The following is a 23,198-nucleotide window of genomic DNA, read 5'->3' as shown; positions in this document are numbered from 1 at the left end:
TTTAAATCATTGGTGAAAAGTAGTGTCCATATACTTAATTTTCAAAAACAAAAATTATTACCAAATTAGATCTAAGAAAACAGTTGCAATTCATATTTAAAACCCACAAAATCTCACCAAAGCCACCTAAAAAAAAAGTTATTCTTGTCACAAAATCTCACCAAATTAGCCAACAAAATTATCATACAAATTTTTTTAAATGAATAAAGAATAATAGAAGAAGACAATAAGAAAATTTGCTCAATTTTAGTGGAAAATTCTCTACTTCTATTTTATTCTTACATTTTGCTCTTATTTATCAAATTATGCATAAATGGTCTTAAAATAAAAATCGATCTAAATTATTTGCTCATGAAAGCATAGGACTCAATTTATCTAGCTTAAAGTTTGGTGGATAAATTAATTTTCCCCCTTAAAAAATAATTTTTTTTTTTAAAAAAAAAACAAGATTCATAGACGAAATTAAATAGCCTCTAATTTTCATAATTAACGATAATGACATTGATGATGACTTGTGTTATGGGTCATGGTTGATTGATAGATGAAGCATTAGGTAATCAATCTCTCTCTTTATCCCTTGGTTTCAAAGTCCTCCCAAATCATAATTATTAAAAATTATTTATTTTTATTTATAAAAAAAAAAAGGTTGCGTAAAACTATTATAAACAAATGGGAGAAAAAGAGTGGATTAGAAGCAATTCAAAAGAAGGAACTCAAAATTGAATCATCAAGCAAAGAGGATGAACTGAAAGCCAATTCTCAAGCCTAAAGGAAATTCCAAAAAGCTAACTTTTTTTCTCCTTCCCCTGTTGCTTGTTTAGGTATGGAAGAATCAACATCTTCTTCATATGCTAAATAATGCACAATCACAAATCACTTAATTAATTAAACCCATTTCATTCCCAATCCCAAATCCCAAAACCCATTTCTTCTTTGATTCAATTCAATGGAGGAACCCAAAAAGCTCATCAGATCATCAATTTACAGTTTCCTTCAGAATTATCAGTTCTTCACCTCCATTGCAGCTGTTCTTGCATTTCCTTATGCCATTTCTCTTCTTCTTTCACAAACTCTTCTTCTTTCTTCTTCTTCTTCTTCTTCTTCTTCTTCTCTTCTTTCATTTACTTTTGATCATTTGAGAACTCTTTTTGGTGCTGCTGGAATCCCCATTTCTTCAAAATTCTTCTCAATTTTCATTCTAAAACTCTCTCAAACCATTGCTTCTTCCATCTATTCTCTGCCATTTTCTCTCACTTTCCTTTTGATTTCAAAAGCTTGTGTAATTCAAGCTCTCAATCACCAAAAACCCAATTTGGTGCCTTCATTTTCTTCCATTCCATCCCTTTTTAATCCCCTGTTCTTGACCCATCTCTGCAATTTGTTCATATTCATCTCTGCAAATTCAACAGTGTTTTTTATGCTATTTTTCGCCTTCAATTTTCTCGAGGAATTTGGGTATTTTTCCCCCAATTGCCTTCTGTTGGTTTCTGTTCTTGGGGCTTTTCTGTATTCAACTGCAATTGCCAAAGCCATCATAATTTGCAATTTAGCATCGGTTTTGTCGGCCATGGAGAGAAAAGGAGGATTCATGGCGATTCTTAAAGCTTGTGTTTTGATTCAGGGGAGAAGCGCCACGGCGCTATTGGTGGCTCTTCCTTTTAATCTGGGAATGGCAGCCATTGAAGCTCTGTTTCAGTACAGAATAGTTCGAGTTTACCATTCCAGAGGAAAATTGGGGTCTTCCATGGTGGTGGAAGGAATGTTCGTTGCTTATTTGTACTCTGTTTTTGTTGTCCTCGACGCCATTGTTAACACCCTGTTCTTCAAAAGTTGCAGAGTGGGATCTCGAATGGGTGTGGAAGGCAAAAGCTCTTTTAGCTTTTGGATTGCTGAGAAGGAGAATGAAGATTTCCCCCATTTGAAGGGATTTGAAGAACTTCCATGAGAGAAAATTGAATTGAAACAGAGACTCTCTTGTTAATTTTTACTCTGGGGAGTCGGGAACAACTCATGAGCTTGAACAAACAAAGGGAAGGGAATGGGAAAGAAAACTGCAAAAGAACTATGATTTGTTTAGTTGCTTAGAATCTGCCAACGATCAACTTTTTAGCCATTTCTGAGCTCTGCATTCAAATTACTGTTTCTTTCAAGTTGTAAATAATCGAATCCTTCAGGTCATTGGGAGAGGTTTATTCATCTATCTGGGTTAAGTTCTCTTTTATCTTTTCTTTAGTGTTCTTGGGTTTACTCACTCGTTTGTTTATATTCAAAGATCGTCATGCTTTAAGAAATTATGTAATAACTACAACTCGTATATATTCTTATTCCGTATTCCCTTCTAATACTGAGTGTTCAGAGAGAGAATTTTAATCATACATCATCTTATTTCATAAACCACATAATGCTTAAATACTACAAATATGAGAAATTTCCTAATTGATAAGTATTCTATTCCAGCACGGTCATAATACTCTTAAAACGTTACTATAATGGCAAAAAATGAATTACGTGTATGAAAAAATTTTCATTTGAAAAAGTGCTACAAAATCCACTAAAATTATCATTAACCACAACATAACATGTACATATTTTTCGAGGCGGGGTCAGAGACCTGTTTTGGGTCCCCAGTTTGCCCCACCCCGATTAGGGCGGATACCGTGGGAACCCGACCCTACAGGGGTTTTTACCAACCCTAGATATATCATTTTTTTTTTTTCATAGAACACATCATTCTTAAATGCTTCTTACTGAAGCACCAGAAATTTTTCAGTTAATGACTTGAATAATGGACTGCAAGTACTCCATTCACGAAATGGCCAGTCACAATATTCTTGGAATGTTAGAAAAAAATCATAAAAGCAAGTGCTACAAAATCCACCAAAATTTTCAATCACTTGAACCGATTCTTAATAATGAGCTCTGGTGGACAATCCTTGTCTCAAATTTTCCACTACAGACAATCAAGGAATAAAAGCAAGTCACATCATGCATGTCTGCCTACAAGTTGCTCCCATTATGGTAATGGTGGGAACAAAATCAGGACAAAAAATGGATGAATGAGTCTTCACTTTTTATGTCGAGGAATAAAAATGAAAGAAACAAAGAGATTTCAAACGTGGCCTATATTTTCGATTTTTATGTTACAATTACAGTGGTGGGGGAACCCGTCTTTCTAATTACTCTGAATCTGCTCTATACAACACCTGCTATGACGGGTTTGAGTCAAAAAATCTACAAATAAAAGGGAGAAAAAGGAAAAATCTATTTTCATGTTACATCATCAAACAAAAGAACAAATTTTACATTCTAATGTATGGAATGGTTAGAGAGGCTCTGTACACGGTTTCATGCTACGGCTGGACTTGGAGGATGCAATTCCGACGCATTTGTTCTCTGCCCAAAAAATTTTATGCCAAATGCATACGTTGTCAAAGCCGAAACCAAATCACCTACTTTTAATCAAAACACTGATCTAGGACTGAAAATACTCTTCTGAAAAACTCTGCCGGAGGAGCGAAACCCATAATCAGAATTGCAGCTACCAGCATAGAGAATACCTTTGCTTGGCGAAGGTAAGTCAGTCAGCACCCAATATTATCTCCATGATTGATTGATCTGTCTATTCAAGAGGGAAACATTTGTTGAGTTGGGGCGTGATTTTGTTGGGGTTCAAGTAGTAGCCGGTCAGATATGTACAAATAAACAAGCTGGCCAACTCAAGAGTTCTGCAGGCATATCAATAATGAACAGACCATTGTGTTTCATATCCACATTCATCGAGGGCTTTCGCACTGCAGAACGTATCTCAATAGGATGCGCTTCGAAGCTGGTCACACGGCATGTTTCCCCTTGGCCGCAAGGTGACAACTGAGTCGCCAATATAGGACGAGAGCTCAATCTTCTCCCATGCTAAGGAGAACTCACGTATATCACCTATTTCACACTCTTCTTCGTAAGGCTAATTCCTTTGGCATTCTCCATTTCGGCTTCCTTCTCGGCCTTTTTCTTTTCCAATTCGGCCTGTTTGCAGTTTTCTTCGTGGGCTTTCCGAAATAATCTCACGAAGTTCAATAGTGTCACTGTAACTGCAGCCCAAATGGTGTAGAATTAACCATGTAAATATCACAAACAGCAAGAATATTTTTTTTTTTTTTTTGGTCTAAAATACACACAACCCCCCAAACATTATATTGCTGTCCGATAGAAACAGTTTGAGGTTCATAACAAGGACATGCATGTATTGTCGCAAATTCATGTTCATGATTCGACACCTCTCCTTCCAACTAGATGGGGGGAGGGAATGGGAAAACTAAAAAACATTGCATAACAAAACAAATAAAAGCCCTGTTTACAATATTTCCTAGCCAAAGAGTCTTGACCAAACACAAAGTGAACCAGCTTTTCAAGAGAGAAAAGTTAACTATAAGTACGCATGATGATAATTATGAGAGAACAATAATTTGGAAGAACTGAGGCTTAACTCGATTCAAGTATGTCAAACATATAAACATGTAGAAAGAAAGAAGATGATAGCACGACCATAAGGATCATAGCGTACCCTGCTCAAATGGACAACGAGCCGGATCCTCACCAAAATATAGTGCAAGTGCATCTGCATTTCTACCCTGTCCACCAAAGGATAGAATAAAAAATAAGATCACTTTCTTTTCCTCAAATCATTCAATGACACTCAAAATAGTAGTGGGATATAGAAAATTACCACAGTAGAGTATAGATTTGTCACCGATGCCACCTCTGTCTCAGCACTAGCAATAAATCCTTTCAGCGTCTAATTATAAGACAAGTACGGAAAAAAATTGTTGTTAGGGTGCAATATTTTTCTTGGCTAAGATTCAAGTTTTAGCACGATATTGATTTTGCTAATTTAAGATATCATGTCATAGCTTGATTGCTGAAGTATGGTCTGGATCTCCATCAAAAGATTTGCTTCAGGAGATCTTTGAATTGATGATTTATGGGTAAAGAGTGAGATGTCAATCAGTTGTGTGAATCCAATTCTCTTTCCTGATATACTCGAAATTCGGTGGAGATTGCAAATAATTGGTTTTTTCTTTCCTGATTTGATTATTTCAAGATTTTATAACATGTACTAATAACTTGGAAGTTCGAAAATGTGATTCTAAGTTCAATTTCACAATCTGAAGTATGATTAAACAAATTATTAAAATGAAATTTTGATGTATGATTAATGATTTCAAGTGACAATTGAGAACATGGTTTTACTGGGATTATTCTTTACAGTAAATCAATTTAGGACAAAATGCATGTTGATGGAGATTACTCCAGAGGCATGTAACTGTCAATCAAAGAAAATTGAATCAAGTTATTTATTTTGTTCTTTCCGGTAAGCAGAGAAAATGAAAAGGCAAAAGAGTCAAAAGTTGATGGAAGAACAAAAGTGCAAAACTGTTCTTGGGTAGAATATATGAAAGGGCAGATGTACCTTGCGAAAAACTTCAGATACTGGGCCATCACTCTCAGAAGCAACAAGCTCCTGCCTGACCTTTTCTAACCCCTTAATTATAGCTTGCATTTCTTCTGCTAAAGACTTCAATTGTATCTTCAAAGAGAGAAAAATATGATGTTAAGAAAATCCAAGGTCCAATTGTCTATTAATATCTAAAAAATCTTTCGCTTGCTTGTATCTTCAAAGAGAGAATAAAAAACTTTCGCTTAATGAAACTCATCAGGAGCAAAGAGAAGAAAATTCTTCAGGAACAAAGCAAGAGAATTCTTCAGAAACAACGAAAATAGGAGGAAGATTGCAGGCCATTTCTTGTAACGTTCTTTCTGGAGTTGTATTCTCCTGCTAGTACCTAAATTGAAATGCATACTGAAAATTTCTTGAAATGTTTTGTGTATTTCATTATCCTTGATGAAACTTTTTGTTTCTTATAAATATAAATGTGTAGATATTGATAATTAAACCAAGTAAGAAGCGTTGGGGGGAAGTTAAAAATAAAAATAATGATCTGTACCTTGGTTGCTGGCTCGAGGCTACCCAGGTCCAAATGAAAATTTAGAAGAGCTGGTGTCTTTGAAGCCAGGACCTACCAAATTTGAGATTACAAACCAACCTTAAGCTGAAGTATAGAAGGATTTACCTCCTTCCAGAGATGCAAGCTGATAAAAGATCTATGCACATACTACTAAAACCATGAAATCTAATAACCCATTCATCTCTTAAAACTCTTTACATCGGAACAGCATGCATGAAGAGGCCCACATGTGCAATATATTGAAACTTCTTCAGGCATTCTGCTAGTTTCATGCTTTTAGGTATTACTTGCTTTAACATACTGTGATGCATCGAAAGAAATCAATCATTCACGCTCACCATTCCCTTTATGACTACCACCCATCACATTTTAATGTTTTTGGGTTATTTTTAAAACTCAAGGACACGGTAGTACGGTAGTACAACCTATAGAACAGATCATGTTCAAGTAAGGTCGTTATTGTTTTTGGGTTATTAAACACGTCCAAGCTCTGATATCTCAACATAAATCCCAGTTCCCATGAAGATTTTAATCTCATATCAATATATTCATCTCTTGAAAGGATTTAAGTAAATATCCTTTAGACATCTTTTTCGGAAGGGTGGTGGTATCTGTCTCTTGTCCCTTTTGACCCACATCTTCTACAAGGGTTTGAACGGTTCTCATTTTTTGTGGTTCTTCCTCTCCTCTTCGGCTGTAATTTACACTTAATTTCCTCTTAATGGACATGTCAACGAGAAGAAAAATACAGTTAATTTGACCAGCTTCAGTACTCATAGAGACAGAGACATGCCTCACGCACTAAATAATCTACATATCATGTAAAATGTGAAAATATAATGCACGTGTAACTCCTCTAATCAACCAGGAAGGAAATAAACATAATAACCCACTAGAAAGGGACAAACAAATTTAAGCAAAGGGATAATCGAGAGTAAAACCTTGCAAAGATAATGCATGAGTGTCATCTTATTATTAGAAGCACGTGTATCAGCAAGCTTTAAAAGACTGTCCAACTTGAAGCCAACTGCAGCACCTGTAAGTTCATATTTTATAGGTATATTTCATTAAACAAATCAAGAAAATGGGCAAAGTTCAAGTTATTCAATCCCTTCGACATTGCCAAGAAGTTTTGGGGAGATGAATGACAACTAGACCATGCGAGCATTCGACCCGACTGGGATGAGCTACTAAACTTATTAGCCATTCATTGAACATGTCGTGATTATATAAAAAATAATAATAATAATAAAACAAATTTTCAAAAGAAAAAAGTAAGAAAAACAAACCATCAAGCAGCAGCAAGATGGAGGTAAGAATAGTGTTTCCTTTTCAATAATTTGATTGTTTTCATGTTCCTTAGAACAAAGATAAGCCATACACTACGGATAACCAAATAGGCCAACCATTAGTAAATAAATGCACAAATCATAGCATGAAAGGATACAATATGTAAGTTAAAACCGATGTAATGGAAATATCGAGATCCAAGTTTTACAAAAATATCGATGTAGATAGAAAATTTAGAAAAACCTATGGAAATTTTGAAAACTGTTTGCTATAAACGAAACTTAAGTGTAGCTTAACTAGATGATAATCAACCATTTTTAACCACGCATATATGTGTACTAAAATGTGAGATGTCGATACTGGCTGAAATTTGGGGGAAAAAAATATGAATACTTGAAATGGGTTTGATTTATTAAACAAGATTTTAATTATTATTTCATTAAACTATAATTTATTTCCATCTAAAAATAATGGAGGAAAGTTTACTTTTTTAGCCTTGAGATTTTGGGAACAGGTACATTTGGTCCTCAAAGTTCTTTTTTTTTTGGGGGGGGGCGGGGGGAGGTATAAGAGACAATTTCATTGATAGAATGAAAATCCAAAGATCCAAAAGTACATGGGGAACCAATCAAATGGTATACAACAGATGTTTCCAATTAGCAATAAGGAAAGAAAAACTATGGCTTTTCAAAGCCGGTATATCTTTACACCAAAAAAAGCATAAAAGATGGCAGATTCAAGTAACTCCTTTGATGCCTTGTATTCATCATGAAAGATACGAGTGTTTCTTTCATCCAATATCTTCCATAAAACAGTTACTTTTAAGTCCATTTGGTCCCTAAAGTTTTAATTTAGCCAATTTAGTCCCTCACTTATGAAGAATAGTTTTAAACCTATTGTTATTTTCTACCTTGCTTATATATTGTTATTATTGTTTTAAATATTGAAAATGACATTTTTAAATATTAAAAATAAAAAAAATAGTTTCTCAACCTCTCTCTCTCTACTTTCCTCCCTCCACCAACTCTTCCTCTTCATCTTCCTCCTTTTTTGTTCGAAAAAGTTTCCTTGACCTATCTCGAGGGTCCTCTTTATTTCCATTCCACAGAATGTCTTGTTGCTCCATTTTTCCCTTTAAATTTTCAACTCCCTCATCATTTGCTAATGGGCTATTTCCCCCCTTCTTTGTACTAAAACATTGAGAGAGAAAACTGTTGAGGGGTTTTCGTTGTTGTGCATAGTTTTCGTGCTATGAGATTAAGCAAAATCATAAACCCAAATTGGTCACAGTAGTTAAATTTTAGTCCATAAGCCAAATGTTATAATCTCGGAGATAGTGATTCCTCTGTTTTCAAGTTGAAATTATAGCCTATGTACGAAGTTCAACCACAACATCTTCATTTCTCACAAACACGTCAATTATCCCTCTCTCATCTCCAACCGCAATACATACTTGCTTTGCCCCCCAAAATCCCTAAGTAACAAAATACTGATACAAGTAGCACCAGACTCCAGGTTCACGGCCAACAAATGGAACCTCCGACCAAAATGGACTGTTTTTGGAGGGATGGAAGAACGGGAGGAAGATGAAGAGGGAAGGTTGGTGGAGAGAGGAGAGTAGAGAGAGAGTGAGAAACTATTGTTTTTACTTTGAAAATGTCAATCTCAGTATATAAAATAATGATGATGATGATAATATATAATAGAGGTATAAAATAACGATAGAGACCTTTTAAACCTATCCTTCATATGAGGGACTAAATTGGCCAAATTGTAGCTTTAAGGACCAAACACACATGTTCCCTAAAAACTCAGGACTAAAAAGGTAATTTTACCTGAAAATAAATTACAATTGATCATCATATACAAAAATATATCAAATATTGGTAGTTAGTTACAAGATTAGACGAGATGATAGATTGCAGATGTGATATACCAAAATAATATTTAAACTTAACGTATAGATATATAAGTGAAATAGAAACTAGGCTCTGAGAACAATAAGAGAACTGAAATTTGAGATTCAAGTGTGAAAGAAGTGAGAATGGAAATTCAGAGAAAATTAACTAATATCATGATAGGTGATAAAAGTAATAATTTGAAAATAAAATATAGTTTTAAAAAAAAGGCAGAACAATAAAATCAAAAATTAAAATACCTAAATAAAATAGGATAATTAATTAAATAAATGAAAATCAATTAAATAAAGTGTGATGTGAACTGTGAGGAAGACCGGCGTGGAAGGAGAAAGCAGAGAGAGGAAGGAGAGGAAATGAAGGAGTCTTTGCAAAAAGTTTGTCCTACATGGGTGAGGTAAAAAAGGTGGCTGCCATCTTTCCCTATAAATTTGCATTTTCCTCCACCAGAATCTTCATTGAACTTCTTGGGCCTAACTAATAAAAATGGGCCTAAGCATGATGAATATTTAATTTTTCTTTTGTTTTGAAGTTTCGTGAAGTATATCAACGAAATTTATTTTACAAAATGTCAGGATTTCGTTGATATTAGGGGAAATCAAATTTTCCCTTAGTCTGAGATGTTGAGGTACTCGATAACGCAACATGTCCCACATTGGTTATAACATAATTTTAGCACATTTAGTCAGTTCCACGAGACTGTAAAACTCAAGTTTATCCTAAATAAAATAATAATAATTTCCCACCACAAAGAATTAATCATTCAATATTTGTATTTATACGCAAGTTACGTGCATATTTCCATCCAATTTAGGCATCAAAATTGATGAAAATAGCTAAAGATGAATTTTCCATAAACAAACAGCATATTCCAATTCCCCCAAGTAATTAAGACCTTACCCCTTGCTGTTCCTTGATTCAGTGTATTCCCCAGATAAAGAATTTTCTTCATGATCTCCTTCAATTTGGTAGAATTCCTAACCTAAAAGGCAGTAACAGTTAATTTTAGCAGGCGGAAGCATGAAAGGTTAGAGTGAGACCAAAACCATGGCAAGATTTTATTCTCCATAGTAACAACCTCATCACATGCAGAGTTGACAGTATTCAAACTCTTCTTAAATTCTGTTATCTGCAGAAGGGAAACAGAGATGCCAGCGTAAAAGATATAGTTCAATAATCAACAAATATTAAAACAACAAAATTAGTTTAAATTGAAGATACCACCAAACCTGAGAGCCGAACTGTATCTTAAAAGAAAACACTCTCATCTTTGACTCTACTCGAGGCACTTTCATCAGCTCCAAAAAATACTGATACAAAAAATAAGACAAATGGTGCATTTAGATTAACTTTTCAAGTGTTTAATTTTGAAAATAAGTCATTTTGGAAAAAGTTGAAGTATTTGGCAACCACTAAAAATAACTTTTCGAGTGTAATTTAACTAGATTTTATCAAGAGTTTAAATAAAAATGAGTTTGTTGGAAAACATTTTTTTTCTCCCATCAATCCGAACAGGCCCAAAGTAAATAAATGGCTTTCAACCATGATAATCAGACAAATACAGCCTAAATCTTAACAAAATAAATAAATGGCTTTTTAACCATGATAACCAGAAGTCAATAACTGAAATTTAAAAATTCACCAAAGCAAACAGAATACCTGTTCACACTTTCCAAGGTTATCCATATCACCAGTGTATCCCTAGATAATAAACAAAAAATATGTCAATACAATATCCAAATAATAAAAGGACGAAGAAAAACTGAAAAGAGATAATAATAAGTCACAACAAAATAATTTGTATTCTGAGAAACTATAAAAAGTATCCATAGTCAAGCTTATTTCTTCCATCAGCCTCTAATTCCAAATATTTTGAAGGTCACCTTAAGAAGTTCCATCTCCTCCTTCGTAGGACAAAATTTTATGAGATTTTCCACCTGATCAACGTCCAAAACTGACTCATCCATTGCTAGCACCGCAGCCTGAGATATCACACATTAAAAGCTAGACTTTTCATCAATTACACTCACCATTATCAATAAAACACATGACTAATGTCAAAAACAAGTACTGTTAAAATGGGAAAAGAAAATGCATTTATCAATTCGGTTTCTCCAACTTAGCACCATGCTTCTCATGTGACATTTGTCTACAAGAACAAGATGTAAACTTAAGACTATGCATGTGCTAAACCTAGTAATCTTGAACTAGAGACATCTAGTTATCTTACAGTTTTCCAGATACAAACTTTTATTTAGTTAGCATTCATACTAGTACTAATACATTCTTATTGTGATATCAGAGATAGTTACAAGTTTGAGGTGATACATTGTCTTAAGCAGTCTATTCGGGCTTAATTTAAGATATGATGTTTGTAACAGGAGGATAGGTGGTTTTCATACAAGGAACATGGATCATCCTAGCCTGCACAAGTTTTGGCCGCAAAGTTCACAAGCATCTTTTATAGCTTGCAATAGAACTCCTGCTTGTTTTTCTAGCCATGGAAGATAAAGAACCACAATAGATAGTGACAGTAGGACTTGGGCTTGCTCCCTCTAGAGAATTTGACAAATTTTGGTCGTAAAAAGTCCATGCGTGACATGGAAAACAATTCCTACGACAGTGGAAATAATTTCTATGCATGCTAGACACATGAAAGGTAAGAAGCAACTTTGGTCATCATGACAATAGATTGAAATTATGGTGTTAAGTATGCACAATGTTCAATGTCTTTGCAGATGGTTTCAAACGTACCATGAAAACCTACTAACAAGGGTAAAGCATGGTTTCATTTAGTGTGTCTGACATCTTACCATCATATCAGGAAGTGGCATCTTTACTTTGGTAAGCATAATTTCGGTGTTATTAGCTCTCCTGAGGTCAATCTGCATAAAAATAAGTATTATTCAAAATTCAATAATCATGGTTAGCTCAAGAAATATCATACTAGAAAAGAAGCTCGGTTATCCCCTGCACTTTGACTAAATTGTGATAATGACATCTAACTCAGTCCGAAACAAATGGTGTCATAGCTATTAATTCCGACTGATTTTGCACCCACCTGTGAGCACATTTGACTTCTTACTATTCTACCATACTAAATTACCCTAAACAAAACTCTGATACAAAGTTGAACTCGGTTTAGCTTTCAAGTTGGAATTTTGATGTGCAGTATTTTCTTAAGATGTTAATTGAACCAGAAACATCTGGAAGAGATAGTTTAGTTTTCCAGAACTCCTCAATATCCTTAAATAAGTTGTCCTAAACTATGCTGCCTTAATTGGAGTGATCCATACTTCTTTGTCTCAAATAAGGAATCCAGAACATGTTTCCTTTCTAATCAAAGAATCCCATTTCCACTCCTACCATCTCTCTGCCCATACACATTAATCAATATAATTTAACATCCAAATTCCAAAGTCCTCTGAACAAAATTAACTATGATAAACATAGGGCCCCTAAAAGCTAAAGCATCACTCTAATAATAACAATACTAATAAGAACGCTATCCTGGTCATTGATGGGGGGCCCTTGGGGAGTTGAGGTTGGGGGTATCTTGGAGGAGATTCCGGATAAAGAAATGGATACTCATAATCACCTGAATCAGATTCAGAATCATACACAAGCAGACTATGAGGAATCGGTCTAACAGTGACTGCAAGTTGTCATTGGATTGGAACATGATTTTGAGCATGGTTTGCAGGCTGAAATCCCCTATTTTGTCCCCTTGGAGTAGTTCTTGCAGGTTCTTGATTTCAAGGAGGGGGAATGCCTTTCCTTCTTTGCTGTCTTTTAGGTTATCTTCTGTTTTCATGTAGTTCTTGGATGTTGACAGCATTTTATAGTTCTTGAGGTTGGTTGTTAGAAACCTTCCCGATTTCTTGAGTTAGATGTTCGATGGCTTTTTGCATTCCTCCCATGGATGTCTGAACTCCAACCATGTTCTCAATTAGTTCTCCTACCAAGGTTTCAACATATATCAGCCAGCGATTGAGAGTAGGAAGGGAAGAGGATTCAGATGCATCAGCATCATGAGGTGGAGGGTCATTGGTTTTGCTGTTTTCCAAGCCATCAGGTCCCTTTCATTTTTGGCACTCTGATACCATTTTATTGTAACATACACAATAAAATGCTGTCTTTTAGGTTATCTTCTGTATTCATGTAGTTCTTGGATGTTGACAGCATTTTATTGTTCTCAAGGTTGGTTGTTAGAAACCTTCCCAATTTCTTGAGTTAGATGTTCGATGGCTTGTTGCCTTCCTCCCATGAATGTCTGAACTCCAACCATGTTCTCAATCAGTTTTCCTACCAAGGTTTCAACATAAATCAGCCAGCGATTGAGAGTAGGAAGGGAAGAGGAAGAAGATGCTTCAGCATCATGAGGTGGAGGGTCATTGGTTTTGCTGGTATTTTTTCCAAGCCATCAGGTCCCTTTCATTTTTGGCACTCTGATACCAGTTTAGTGAAGGCTCAAATCTTGAAGAGTTCTTGAAGTAGGATTATATTCAAGTGAAAGATGTGAACTACAATGATAACTTTATACAGGCTGGTTAACAAATGAGAGGTGCTGGACATACAATAACCAGAAGCTTACTAGGGAATAAGACTTAACCACACGGTAAAGCTAAAATGCGTGGAAAAATAGATAATAGTTAGCCAATTAACAAAATAGGAAAATCCCCAAAAGGCCCCTACATCATATCCACATATACAACCAACAGAACAACGCTAAACTCTTTATAAAAAGACAGAATGGTCTTAGGTTCTTTTCTTCAACCCAAATTTCTCATTCAAAATGTTCATGCTTTGTTTCAGAACATACAAGGACTGCAAAAAATGGGACTTCCCATAGTGGGGGATTCTCTTTGGAAATTGCAAACCTTAGTCTCATCTGAAAGAAAGAACAAAACAACCCAAGAAACACTAAACAACTCTACACTCCTGTACTGCACAATCTAACGAAGTGTAGAGAGTTTTGAGAGAAATATTGTGTAAATGGCACTGGCTAAAGACTCATATAACCAGCTAATAATGCACAGCTAACGTAGTCACTGAGTCACTGTAACATACACAAGAAAATAAGGCTTATTCCTTTCTCATTATACATGCACATCCAAAAGAACACATTGATCCTGAAAAGTATGTCAATCAAAAAAGCCTACCTCTATCCCAAGCTAAACTACAACTTCTGAATATCACTTAAAGAATATATATTAGAAGATAATTAAATGCAATTCGTTAAGGAATGCAGAATCTCAGTAGGCACCTTCATAAAATTGATGTTACAATTGCTTAAATATGAGAATGGCAAACTGCACACATCACTTTATTTCCTTTAGGTCATTCAGCATATGGAGATTCCCAAGTACTACATAATTAGCAAAGATCACATTGCTCACCAAAGATGAGATTAAGAATTTATGATATCTGCCAAGAATTAGAGTTCCGCGTCAATCTATAATGGTTGATAAACTTTTTAACAAGATGCATTTTAGTTCTGTTCTGCATTCCACAAAGTGATGGTTTTCTAAACTCAAATGAATTTTCTGATACCTTGAGAAATGAAGAAGATATAGGAACTGAAGTTAGTCATACTAAATTTTGAGCTATTGTTTCAAATTCGTTTAAATCATTTTCTCCATTCCTTCAAAGGATACAGCCCTTTAAGTCACACCGATTGGGCGATACCAACCATCAATTAGAAACTCTCCACTCTGAATGTTAATTGTGTCAGGTTTTCAAATAATTCGTAATCAATAATAATGGAGAGATGCATATTATATAAATATTAATCCTTAAAGTACTTCCCATCATAAAAATGATAGTTCCAACAATAGACTATCTAAAAAATTACCAGGTGAACTTTGTCAGTTTTGGATCCAACAGACTTCCTTCGCCCTCCAGATTTTTCAGCAGGTTTAGGGACAGTTGCAGAAAAGAGAGTCTCTAACTCAGACACATCAAACTCTGGTGCACTGAGGGGAGGAAGAAAAAAGAAGCACCAATATAATATGCAAACAGCATAAAAATTATAAAAGTACTGAGAAATATCTTCTTGAAAGGCAGAGAGTAAATTTCAAATTCAAATAAACAAAGAGAATTAAAAGAGAATTCATAATACATTTGAGGCTCGCCATATCTCTGTAGTTCTTCCCACAAGCTCCCTTGTAGAGCCCTTGTTACTTTGCTCCAATGTAGAGGTTTCAAGGAAGACCTTCGAGGTGCTGTAGCTGTTGAGCGTGTTAACCCACGCCCTCTCCCAGAAGACAAACCTCTTGGATCAGGTGGAGCATTTGCTCCTTTCGCGCCAAATGGTGGAGGTGGAGGAGGTCCAACACCGGGAGGTCTAGGAGGGGCTGGTGCTCCACGACCTCCACCAGGAGGAGGTGGTGGTGCTGGTGCTCCACCACCCCCGGGCGGGGGAGGTGGGGGAGGGGCTCTACCACCCCCGGGCGGTGGAGGCGGGGGAGGGGCTCTACCACCCCCGGGCGGGGGAGGCGGGGGAGGGGCTCCATGCATTGGAGGGGGTGGGGGGGGAGGGGCCCCATGCATTGGAGGGGGTGGTGGTGGGGGAGGAGCCCCACGCATTGGAGGAGGTGGTGGGGGAGGAGCCCCATGCATTGGAGGGGGTGGTGGTGGGGGAGGAGCCCCACGCATTGGAGGAGGTGGTGGGGGGGGAGCCCCATGCATCGGAGGAGGTGGTGGTGGTGGAGCCCCATGCATTGGAGGAGGAGGTGGTGGTGGTGGTGGTGGAGCACCACGTAGTGGAGGTGGTGGTGGAGTCCCATACATAGGTGGAGGTGGTGGTGGAGTCCCATACATAGGTGGAGGTGGAGGTGGTGGGGGAGCCCCACGCATGGAAGGTGGCAATGAAGGAGCCTCATGCATTGGTGGAGGTGGAGGTGGAGGTGGAGGTGGTAGAAGAGCCCCACGCATCGAAGGGGGTGGAGGTGGAGGGGGTACCCCCTGCATTGTAGGGGTCAAAGGAGGAGTTGCACCGAACATTGAAGGTGGCAGGGGGGGAGGTGGTGGGGGTGGGAGTGGGGTTCCATACATAGAAGGTGGTGGGGGAGAAGGTGAGGGAGGTGAGGCTCCATACATGGAAGGTGGTGAGGGAGGAGGTGGCGGAGGTGGGGCTCCGTACATGGAAGGTGGTGGGGGAGGAGGTGGCGGAGGTGGGGCTCCATACATGGAAGGTGGTGGAGGAGGAGGTGGCGGAGATGAGGCTCCATACATGGAAGGTGGTGGTGGAGGAGGTGGCGGAGGTGGGGCTCCGTACATGGAAGGTGGTGGGGGAGGAGGTGGCGGAGGTAGGGCTCCGTACATGGAAGGTGGTGGGGGAGGAGGTGGCGGAGGTGGGGCTCCATACATGGGAGGTGGCAGGGGAGGAGGTGGTGGAGGTGATGCTCTCTGCTTTGAAGGTGGTGGAGATGGTGGAGCTGATGCTCCATGTAATAAAGATAGTGTTGGAGATGCACTATGCATAGGTGGGGGTGGGGGTGGGGGTGGGGGTGGGGGTGGTGGAGGTGGTGGGGGTGATGCTGTTTTCATTAGAAATGGTGAAGGAAATGCCCCATGCAGAGGTGGGGGTGGGGGTGGGGGTGGGGGTGGAGAAGCACCATGCCCTTCAGTAATAGGTGGGGGTGGTGGAGGGAGTGGAACAAGTGCTTCATGTTTCATAGAAGTTGGGGATGGGGGTTGTGATAGTGATATCCCCTTATGCGACGAGGCAAGAAGAGCTGAAAGAGATGACAAAACAAGTACAGGAGAAGTACTTACAATATTGTTTAATGTAGATGTCGTGCCCACAGAGGAAGGTAGGGATGGAGGTGGGGGTGGAGGAGGTATAGAACCAGTCACCGTTACAGTAGAAGCGGAAGAATATATTTGGTCCCATGATGGTTGGGTTGAAGAATGGAGCAAAACGCTATTCTGCCTACTGGATGGAAGGGCAGGGGGAGGAGGAGGGGGAGGGGCAGGGGTATTAACTGCCTTTGGTGAGTTAATTATGGGTGGCGGTGCTAGAGACGTGGAAAGTGGTACAGCAGAGTACATTGTCCCTATATGATGAAATGAAGTGGGTGGTGGTGGAGGAGGTGGAGGAGGTGGAGGAGGTGGAGGAGGTATTGCATTTTCCCCAGGAGGTGATGGTAAATATGGAGATGGAGGCTTTGTGGGGAGGGGCGGATGTGGTACTTCAAGTTGTGTATCACTATGTGATGCTTTTAAAGTTTCAGAAGAAGAATCTGTCTCCTCAATTGACCCAACTGGAGATGATGGGCCAAGCATGAGGTTTCCAGGTGCTGAGTGTGAAGGCCTCACAGAATCCACTTTATAGTTTTTTTGTTCAGTAAAAACATCTGTAGCAACCAGAGAATCAAGGGTGGCAGCCGCCTTCGTTTTGGAATTTGCATTTACATCCTTTGGTGATGCAATACTTGCCAAAGCAGCCGGGGCACTGTTATATCTTGAAGGTGGATAGGAAACATGCATAGAATTCATATAGGAGCCTTTGTTAGGAGGGATCCACCTAGAAACTGCATTCGGCTTTGCTTGTTTTGCAGAGAAACCTTGGGTCTCTTGTTGTTTGACTTTCTGTTTGGCTAAACCCATATCAGTGGTCGGCTTCCCACTTGAAATAGGCTGTTTCTTGGGAATCGGTGCTTGCAATTTTTCTAGTTTTTGTCTAGAACCATCAGCACTAAACTTTTTCTGCAGAACCTTGTTTTCCAATTTCTCACGTGTAGTATCTCTTCCATCATCCTTTTCTTCTATATCTTCAAATTTCTCGGATGCATCATCGACCATCCCCTGAACTTTCACATTAGTTGGGACATTAGCAGCAACCAAGAAGGAATTTGAATTCATATCCCCATCATCCACAGCAATGTCTTTAACTGCATTGAGACCAGAATATATATTTTCATCCAGTTTGTACTTCACATCATCCACAGTAATGTCCTTCACTGCATCAAAATCTGGTTTTTTATCATGCTTAAGATTTCCATCGTCAGATGCACAATCCTGGAATGCAGGAGGATCAAAGTCCTCCTTCCAGTCTTCTTTACGGTTTACATGATTGACTACTTGAGGATCATTGGACCCCTTTGCTTCCTGCCCATCCATTACATTACTGAAGATCTCTTCGACCTCAAAAAATTCTTCAGGAGAAGCAGCTCCAGTTTCATTTCCATCTTCATCATCGAAGGAAGTGGTGAGACTGGGGACAACAGCATCAGCATCCAAAAAGAGTGCCTGACATAAATGCAATCTTGGGTTAACTTTTATAACTTCACAAAGGCGCATTCACAAAAGAACCAATAAGTTACCTCAACTTTGAAGTCCTTGGGATACTGGTCCCTCGCATCCCATAAAACATCAACTTCATCACGGTTCAGCATCATAATGTTTGATCTAACAAATGCTGTGTGAAACATAACTCTAAACATCATCTCCTCGTGTACAAGATCTTCATCCATATGGATGCATTCAAGAACTACGTCCCCTTGAACATGGCAATGAATATCAATTTTCACCAGCATACACTCTGCCTGTGGTAACAATTAATAAGAAAACTTAAATGTTGGTTTACTTCAGCTGTCAGATTTTGTGTTGCTGAATCATTACCTGTAGGTAGTTGCGGATATGTTTTCTTTTGATTGGTGTCGAAAATAAAAGCTTTGAAGTTCTATTGGCTGGTGCTGAGGGGTCTTGACCATAAACACGCACAACAGGCCTACATCCTTTTCCTCCATCAAAAAGAGGTAGAACTCTTAGTATTAAACAATCCAAAACTAAAGGTGTATCCGATGGAGGCCAATCAGAACCTAAATTTCTCCTGGAAATGTATTGAAGATATCTCAGCTGGGAAGGCTGAGGATTTAAAGGAGACAAAAGATGGAGAAGTTCCTTCGGAGCTTGCTTGTAGACCATTTCAAGAGTCTTCTGCTCCCCACTGTATTGTTTCCTGTACAAGAGAAGACCAGCTAGCATGAATGCAAGAACGGGCCATCCTCCTCTTTCACAATGCATCAATAGCACATTCTGTTGACCCTCCAGTGACAACCAGCTTTCACTTGATCGAAGGAAGTGGTGAATCATCTCCAATGGCAATAAAGGACACCCCTCATATTGCCGAGGATAGTCCATAACTGTCATGTCATACTGAGTCAGTACATCAGAAATTTGGCTTCGCCTACCACCTTCTCTGAAGTTGAAAACCATGAATGAGGCATCAGGAAAGTGACTCTGTAACTGTGCTACAATGCCATCCAAGTAGACCTTATATTCTTCTTCTTCCAACACTTCCGTGGAGAAGCAACAATCGAACACTGAAAACAAATAGTAAGCATAATAAGTTTCCATGTGCCACCACTGAAAACCATCTCTCAAGTTGCTATCAAAATATCCATATTGACAGGTAGGTAAAAAAGAATATGTGATTGGAAACCAATCCTCGGCCTAACTCAATTACAGAGTGGTGTAGCACGATGACTATGTAAACTGGTGCAGAAATGCATCCACATCTAAAAGCTTCTATTTAAGTGGGTCCCATTAGACATGGATTCCATGGACAGTTAACCGCATACATAGTGATTAGATAGATAGAAGAACGGGGGAGATGGACCACAAAACAATTAGTAGCTCTCTTCAAGAGAAACAAATATGCACAAACAGCAAGCTGGCCTCTTGTTCCTAACAATGAAATTGCTAAACTAATGGAGTAAGCATTGATACAGAGAAAACCTCGTAAACAGATTGAACGTTGAACCTTCTCAGGACAGACAAAGCCTCCTATGTTAAAGAAGATACTAACATAGGAACTACATAATCAATATTATGTAGCTATCATTATTCAGATCTGTAAAAGCAAAAGGTTGACCACCTCAAAATGTGGGTTTCTCCTTCGTTTGTTAAGCTTTGTACTTGCCATTCATTCAGCTCATTTAGGTGATTTTCACTTATTATTTATTGTATTCAGTTTCTTTTTCAACTCATATCCAAAAAAAAAAAAAAAAAGATATTATTATTACTACTGTACGTTTCTCTAGCACCATGAATCATTGAGTTGAAGTCTAGAATCTTCCTTCTATAAGTATAAATCATTATAGATTCTTGCTCTAATAAGCATTTGATTTGATATATCAGCAGCTCCCTCGGCAACCAAACTCATATTCCATAAGAATCACACTCACACAGGTAATGCATTAAAAGCAATGAGTGCAACCGAGAAAGAAAGCGTGTCAACGGGGATAGGAAGTTGATTCCATTACAATCCACAACTCCTCAGGTCAAAGAGCATAGAAGTAGGGGGCAAGAATAAAATCCAGAAGGAATTAAGTACACGAGACACTCAGCATCAGAAGTATTGCGTTACGAAGCAGCTAAACCTAGACTTCAAGGGTTTATTACGGCATTGTCCCAATTGACATTAAACGTCGAGAATTGAGCTTGCATAAAGCTAGAAAAAAAAAATAAGCAATCACCCAACTACCCACATAAACAAATGACACGAAAAGTTTAACATTCTGCAATAGCTAGGCATTGCGATAAGCTCCATAAAAGGGAGAAGGAAAAAAAAACACACAACAACGCAACACGAAATTAACAGGAAAAACAAAAATTAAAAAGGAAGCGTACCGTAGACTCTCTCGGAGATCTCAAGAAGCCGATCCGGCGGCTTCCTGTAAAAGAACCTTCTGAACAGCGCCATCGGATGGCGCTGTTTCTTCCTCGATCGGATCCAAACCCGTTGTTGAATAAAACACTAACCAGATCAAAATTGACCACCAAAACAGAGCAGATCTTAGAATTAAACGGTCCGATCACAGCCAAAACCTTCGAAATTTGGCCCAAATTCCACAAATTCAAAGCCCGAGCGAGATTTAGAGAGCTAAAAAAACAAAAATCCCGACTACTTTCCGGCAATTAAACCCCAAACGTGAAGAGGGGGAAAAGTCCAAAGGAAAAAAAAAACGAAAAAATCAAAATTAAAAAAGAAAAAAAAGAATGGAAGAAGAGAAGTTGAAGAATTGGAAATGAGATTGAAAGAGTAGAGAGAAGTGACAGTAGGGCAGAGAGATTGAAGGGAGAAAGAAAAGAAGAAGAAAAATAATAAAAATGGGGTAAAAATTAAAAAAAAAAAAAAAAAAAAAAAATGAGGGAGAGAGAGAGAGAGAGAGAGAGATGGAAAGGACTTAGAATTATTATGAATGTTCAGAAAGGGGTTAATGTGACATGAGATGAGATGAGGGAAAGAAGGAAAGACGTAGTAGAGTGGATAAAAAGAGAAACGATACTTCTCTTCTCTTTCTTACACACCGAACCCCTTCAACGTCCACTACGACAAATTTTGCTTTTCCCGCTGGCACTCCATCGATCTCTTCCGCCTACGTGGCTCCCACGTGGCACTTCTTTCATTCTTACTTTCACAATGGATTTTTTTCCTTTTTTCTTTTCCTTTTTCTTTTTCTTTTTCCTTTTTTTAACCTTGATATTGGTGTTTTTCATGAGAATGGTTAAATCTGTTGGGAATTTGAAAAGTACAAGGGAAATACAGATATCAATAAAATATGATATAAATTAAATTAAATATAATATATATGATAAAATAAATAAAATAACAAATTATGGATTTCTCCACTTTCTCCCAACTTTTAGGAACTTGCCCAATATATGTCTTTCAAAACCCACAAAATGCTACTATTATTTATAGGTAATTTGGCAAGTAGGGGAGGATGGCAAGTAGGGGAGGATTACATGGTCAGCATCTAATCGAGATCTATTTTCTATAATATTTATAATACTTTCTCCTAGATACCCATTATATATATGAAATATGTCTCATTAAAACCTTATTATGAAAAAAAAAAACTCATTGGAAAAAAAATCATAGTGAATGAAAAAGAAAATACATATTTCATGTAATCTAATACTCTTAAAAATAACGTAGTATATTTACTTCCCCTCGTGGAAACATCACTTGAGATCTCCAAGTTGCTGTATGTCAATGTTGTGCACCGATTTTTCAAATGTTGTTGTAGGTAATGACTTTGTAAATAAGTTCGTCAGGTTATCCTTTGAACAAATTTGTTGTATAGTGATGTCACAATTTTCTTCAAGATCGTTAGTGTATAAAAATTTTGGTGAAATATGTTTTGTTCTATCTTCTTTATTTGGGATATGCATGTTATGTTGTTTTCGTATAATATCGTTGGAAGATTTTTACTAGAAGAAAAACCACATGTTCCACGAATGTGCTAAGTCGTTGATCTTAGTCATACACATTCTCGACTAATCTCGTGAATTACAAGAATTTTAGCATAATTTGAGGAACTAGTTGTTATGGTCTGTTTCACCGATTGCCATGATATAGCAGTTCATCCACATGTGAATAGATAACCTGTTTGAGATAGCTTTGTGTGGATCAAATTAATATCCAGAATCTACATAACCAACCATATCAAAATTCGATTTATTTGAATAAAACAAACTCATACCAATCATTCATCGGAGATAACGGAGTATATGCTTAATTTTGTTCCAATTTCTTTTAGTTGGAAAATAACTATATATTGCTAATAAATTTACTGAAAATGCAATATTTGATATTGTATTATTAGCAAGATTCATAAATGCACTAATTGCATTAAGATATGGTACTTCATGACCAATGAGTTTTTAATTATCATCTCGAGGTCGAAATATATCTTTCCTCACATCTAATTAATAACTTCCATTGGAATGTTCAATAGATGTGCTTTGTCCATATAAAATTTTGTCAATACTTTTACTGTATAAGTTGACTGGTGAACAAATATCTCATATGCTAAATGCTCAATTTGCAAGCCAAGGCAAAATTTTGTTTTCCTTTCTTAAGATATTCTATTGGCTTTGAAAGCTCTTCATAAATTTTAATTATATTTTAAGTTGTCGACATATACCGTTCTAAATAGCAAATCCTATATGTTAT

The 23,198-nt window shown here is 37.5% G+C and overlaps 2 protein-coding genes across 6 annotated transcripts; one reads left to right on the top strand and one right to left on the bottom strand.

The window, feature by feature from the left end:
* The first annotated feature begins 1,588 nt into the window (after positions 1–1,588).
* On the top strand, positions 1,589–1,945 carry LOC120071218 (uncharacterized). Its single transcript, XM_039023347.2, has one exon. The coding sequence runs from the start codon at positions 1,589–1,591 to the stop codon at positions 1,943–1,945; it is 357 nt and encodes a 118-aa protein (XP_038879275.2).
* Positions 1,946–3,105: 1,160 nt separating this feature from the next.
* LOC120071217 (actin binding protein) lies at positions 3,106–21,475 on the bottom strand. 5 transcript variants are annotated; one of them, XR_016527491.1, is made up of 17 exons: positions 20,867–21,475; positions 18,854–19,557; positions 18,556–18,777; positions 15,348–18,481; positions 15,081–15,201; positions 12,040–12,111; positions 11,110–11,208; positions 10,886–10,927; positions 10,448–10,536; positions 10,305–10,355; positions 10,127–10,208; positions 6,962–7,056; positions 6,000–6,071; positions 5,465–5,581; positions 4,721–4,789; positions 4,559–4,625; positions 3,106–4,085 (listed from the first exon to the last, which is right to left on the bottom strand). XR_016527491.1 is itself a non-coding variant. In XM_090310561.1 (17 exons), the coding sequence occupies exons 1-17, from the start codon at positions 20,937–20,939 to the stop codon at positions 3,934–3,936; spliced, it is 5,253 nt and encodes a 1,750-aa protein (XP_090166687.1). In that variant the 5' UTR covers positions 20,940–21,475; the 3' UTR covers positions 3,106–3,933. The 5 variants fall into 5 exon arrangements, 3 of the variants coding, with proteins under 3 accessions (XP_090166687.1, XP_090166688.1, XP_090166689.1); XM_090310561.1 differs by having other exon boundaries at positions 10,456–10,536; XM_090310562.1 differs by having other exon boundaries at positions 4,559–4,620; positions 10,456–10,536.
* Positions 21,476–23,198: the final 1,723 nt, after the last annotated feature.

Source organism: Benincasa hispida, chromosome 2 (genome assembly GCF_027475165.1).
Source record: "Benincasa hispida cultivar pf3 chromosome 2, pf3_genome.v1.1, whole genome shotgun sequence".
In the NCBI taxonomy this organism is placed as follows: Eukaryota; Viridiplantae; Streptophyta; class Magnoliopsida; order Cucurbitales; family Cucurbitaceae; genus Benincasa; species Benincasa hispida.
Note: the sequence above shows the minus strand (reverse complement) of the source record. Positions and strands in the feature narration are given on the sequence as shown.

What these genes read in the sequence shown, in the direction of transcription:
- LOC120071218 (XM_039023347.2), top strand. Translation starts at nt 1,589, where the DNA reads ATGGCGATTCTTAAAGCTTGTGTTTTGATTCAGGGGAGAAGCGCCACG.
- LOC120071217 (XM_090310561.1), bottom strand. Translation starts at nt 20,939, where the DNA reads ATGGCGCTGTTCAGAAGGTTCTTTTACAGGAAGCCGCCGGATCGGCTT. An exon ending in ATATCCGCAACTACCTACAG is followed by an intron (nt 18,778 to 18,853) that starts GTAATGATTCAG and finishes TTGTTACCACAG; the next exon opens with GCAGAGTGTATGCTGGTGAA. An exon ending in CCAAGGACTTCAAAGTTGAG is followed by an intron (nt 18,482 to 18,555) that starts GTAACTTATTGG and finishes CATTTATGTCAG; the next exon opens with GCACTCTTTTTGGATGCTGA.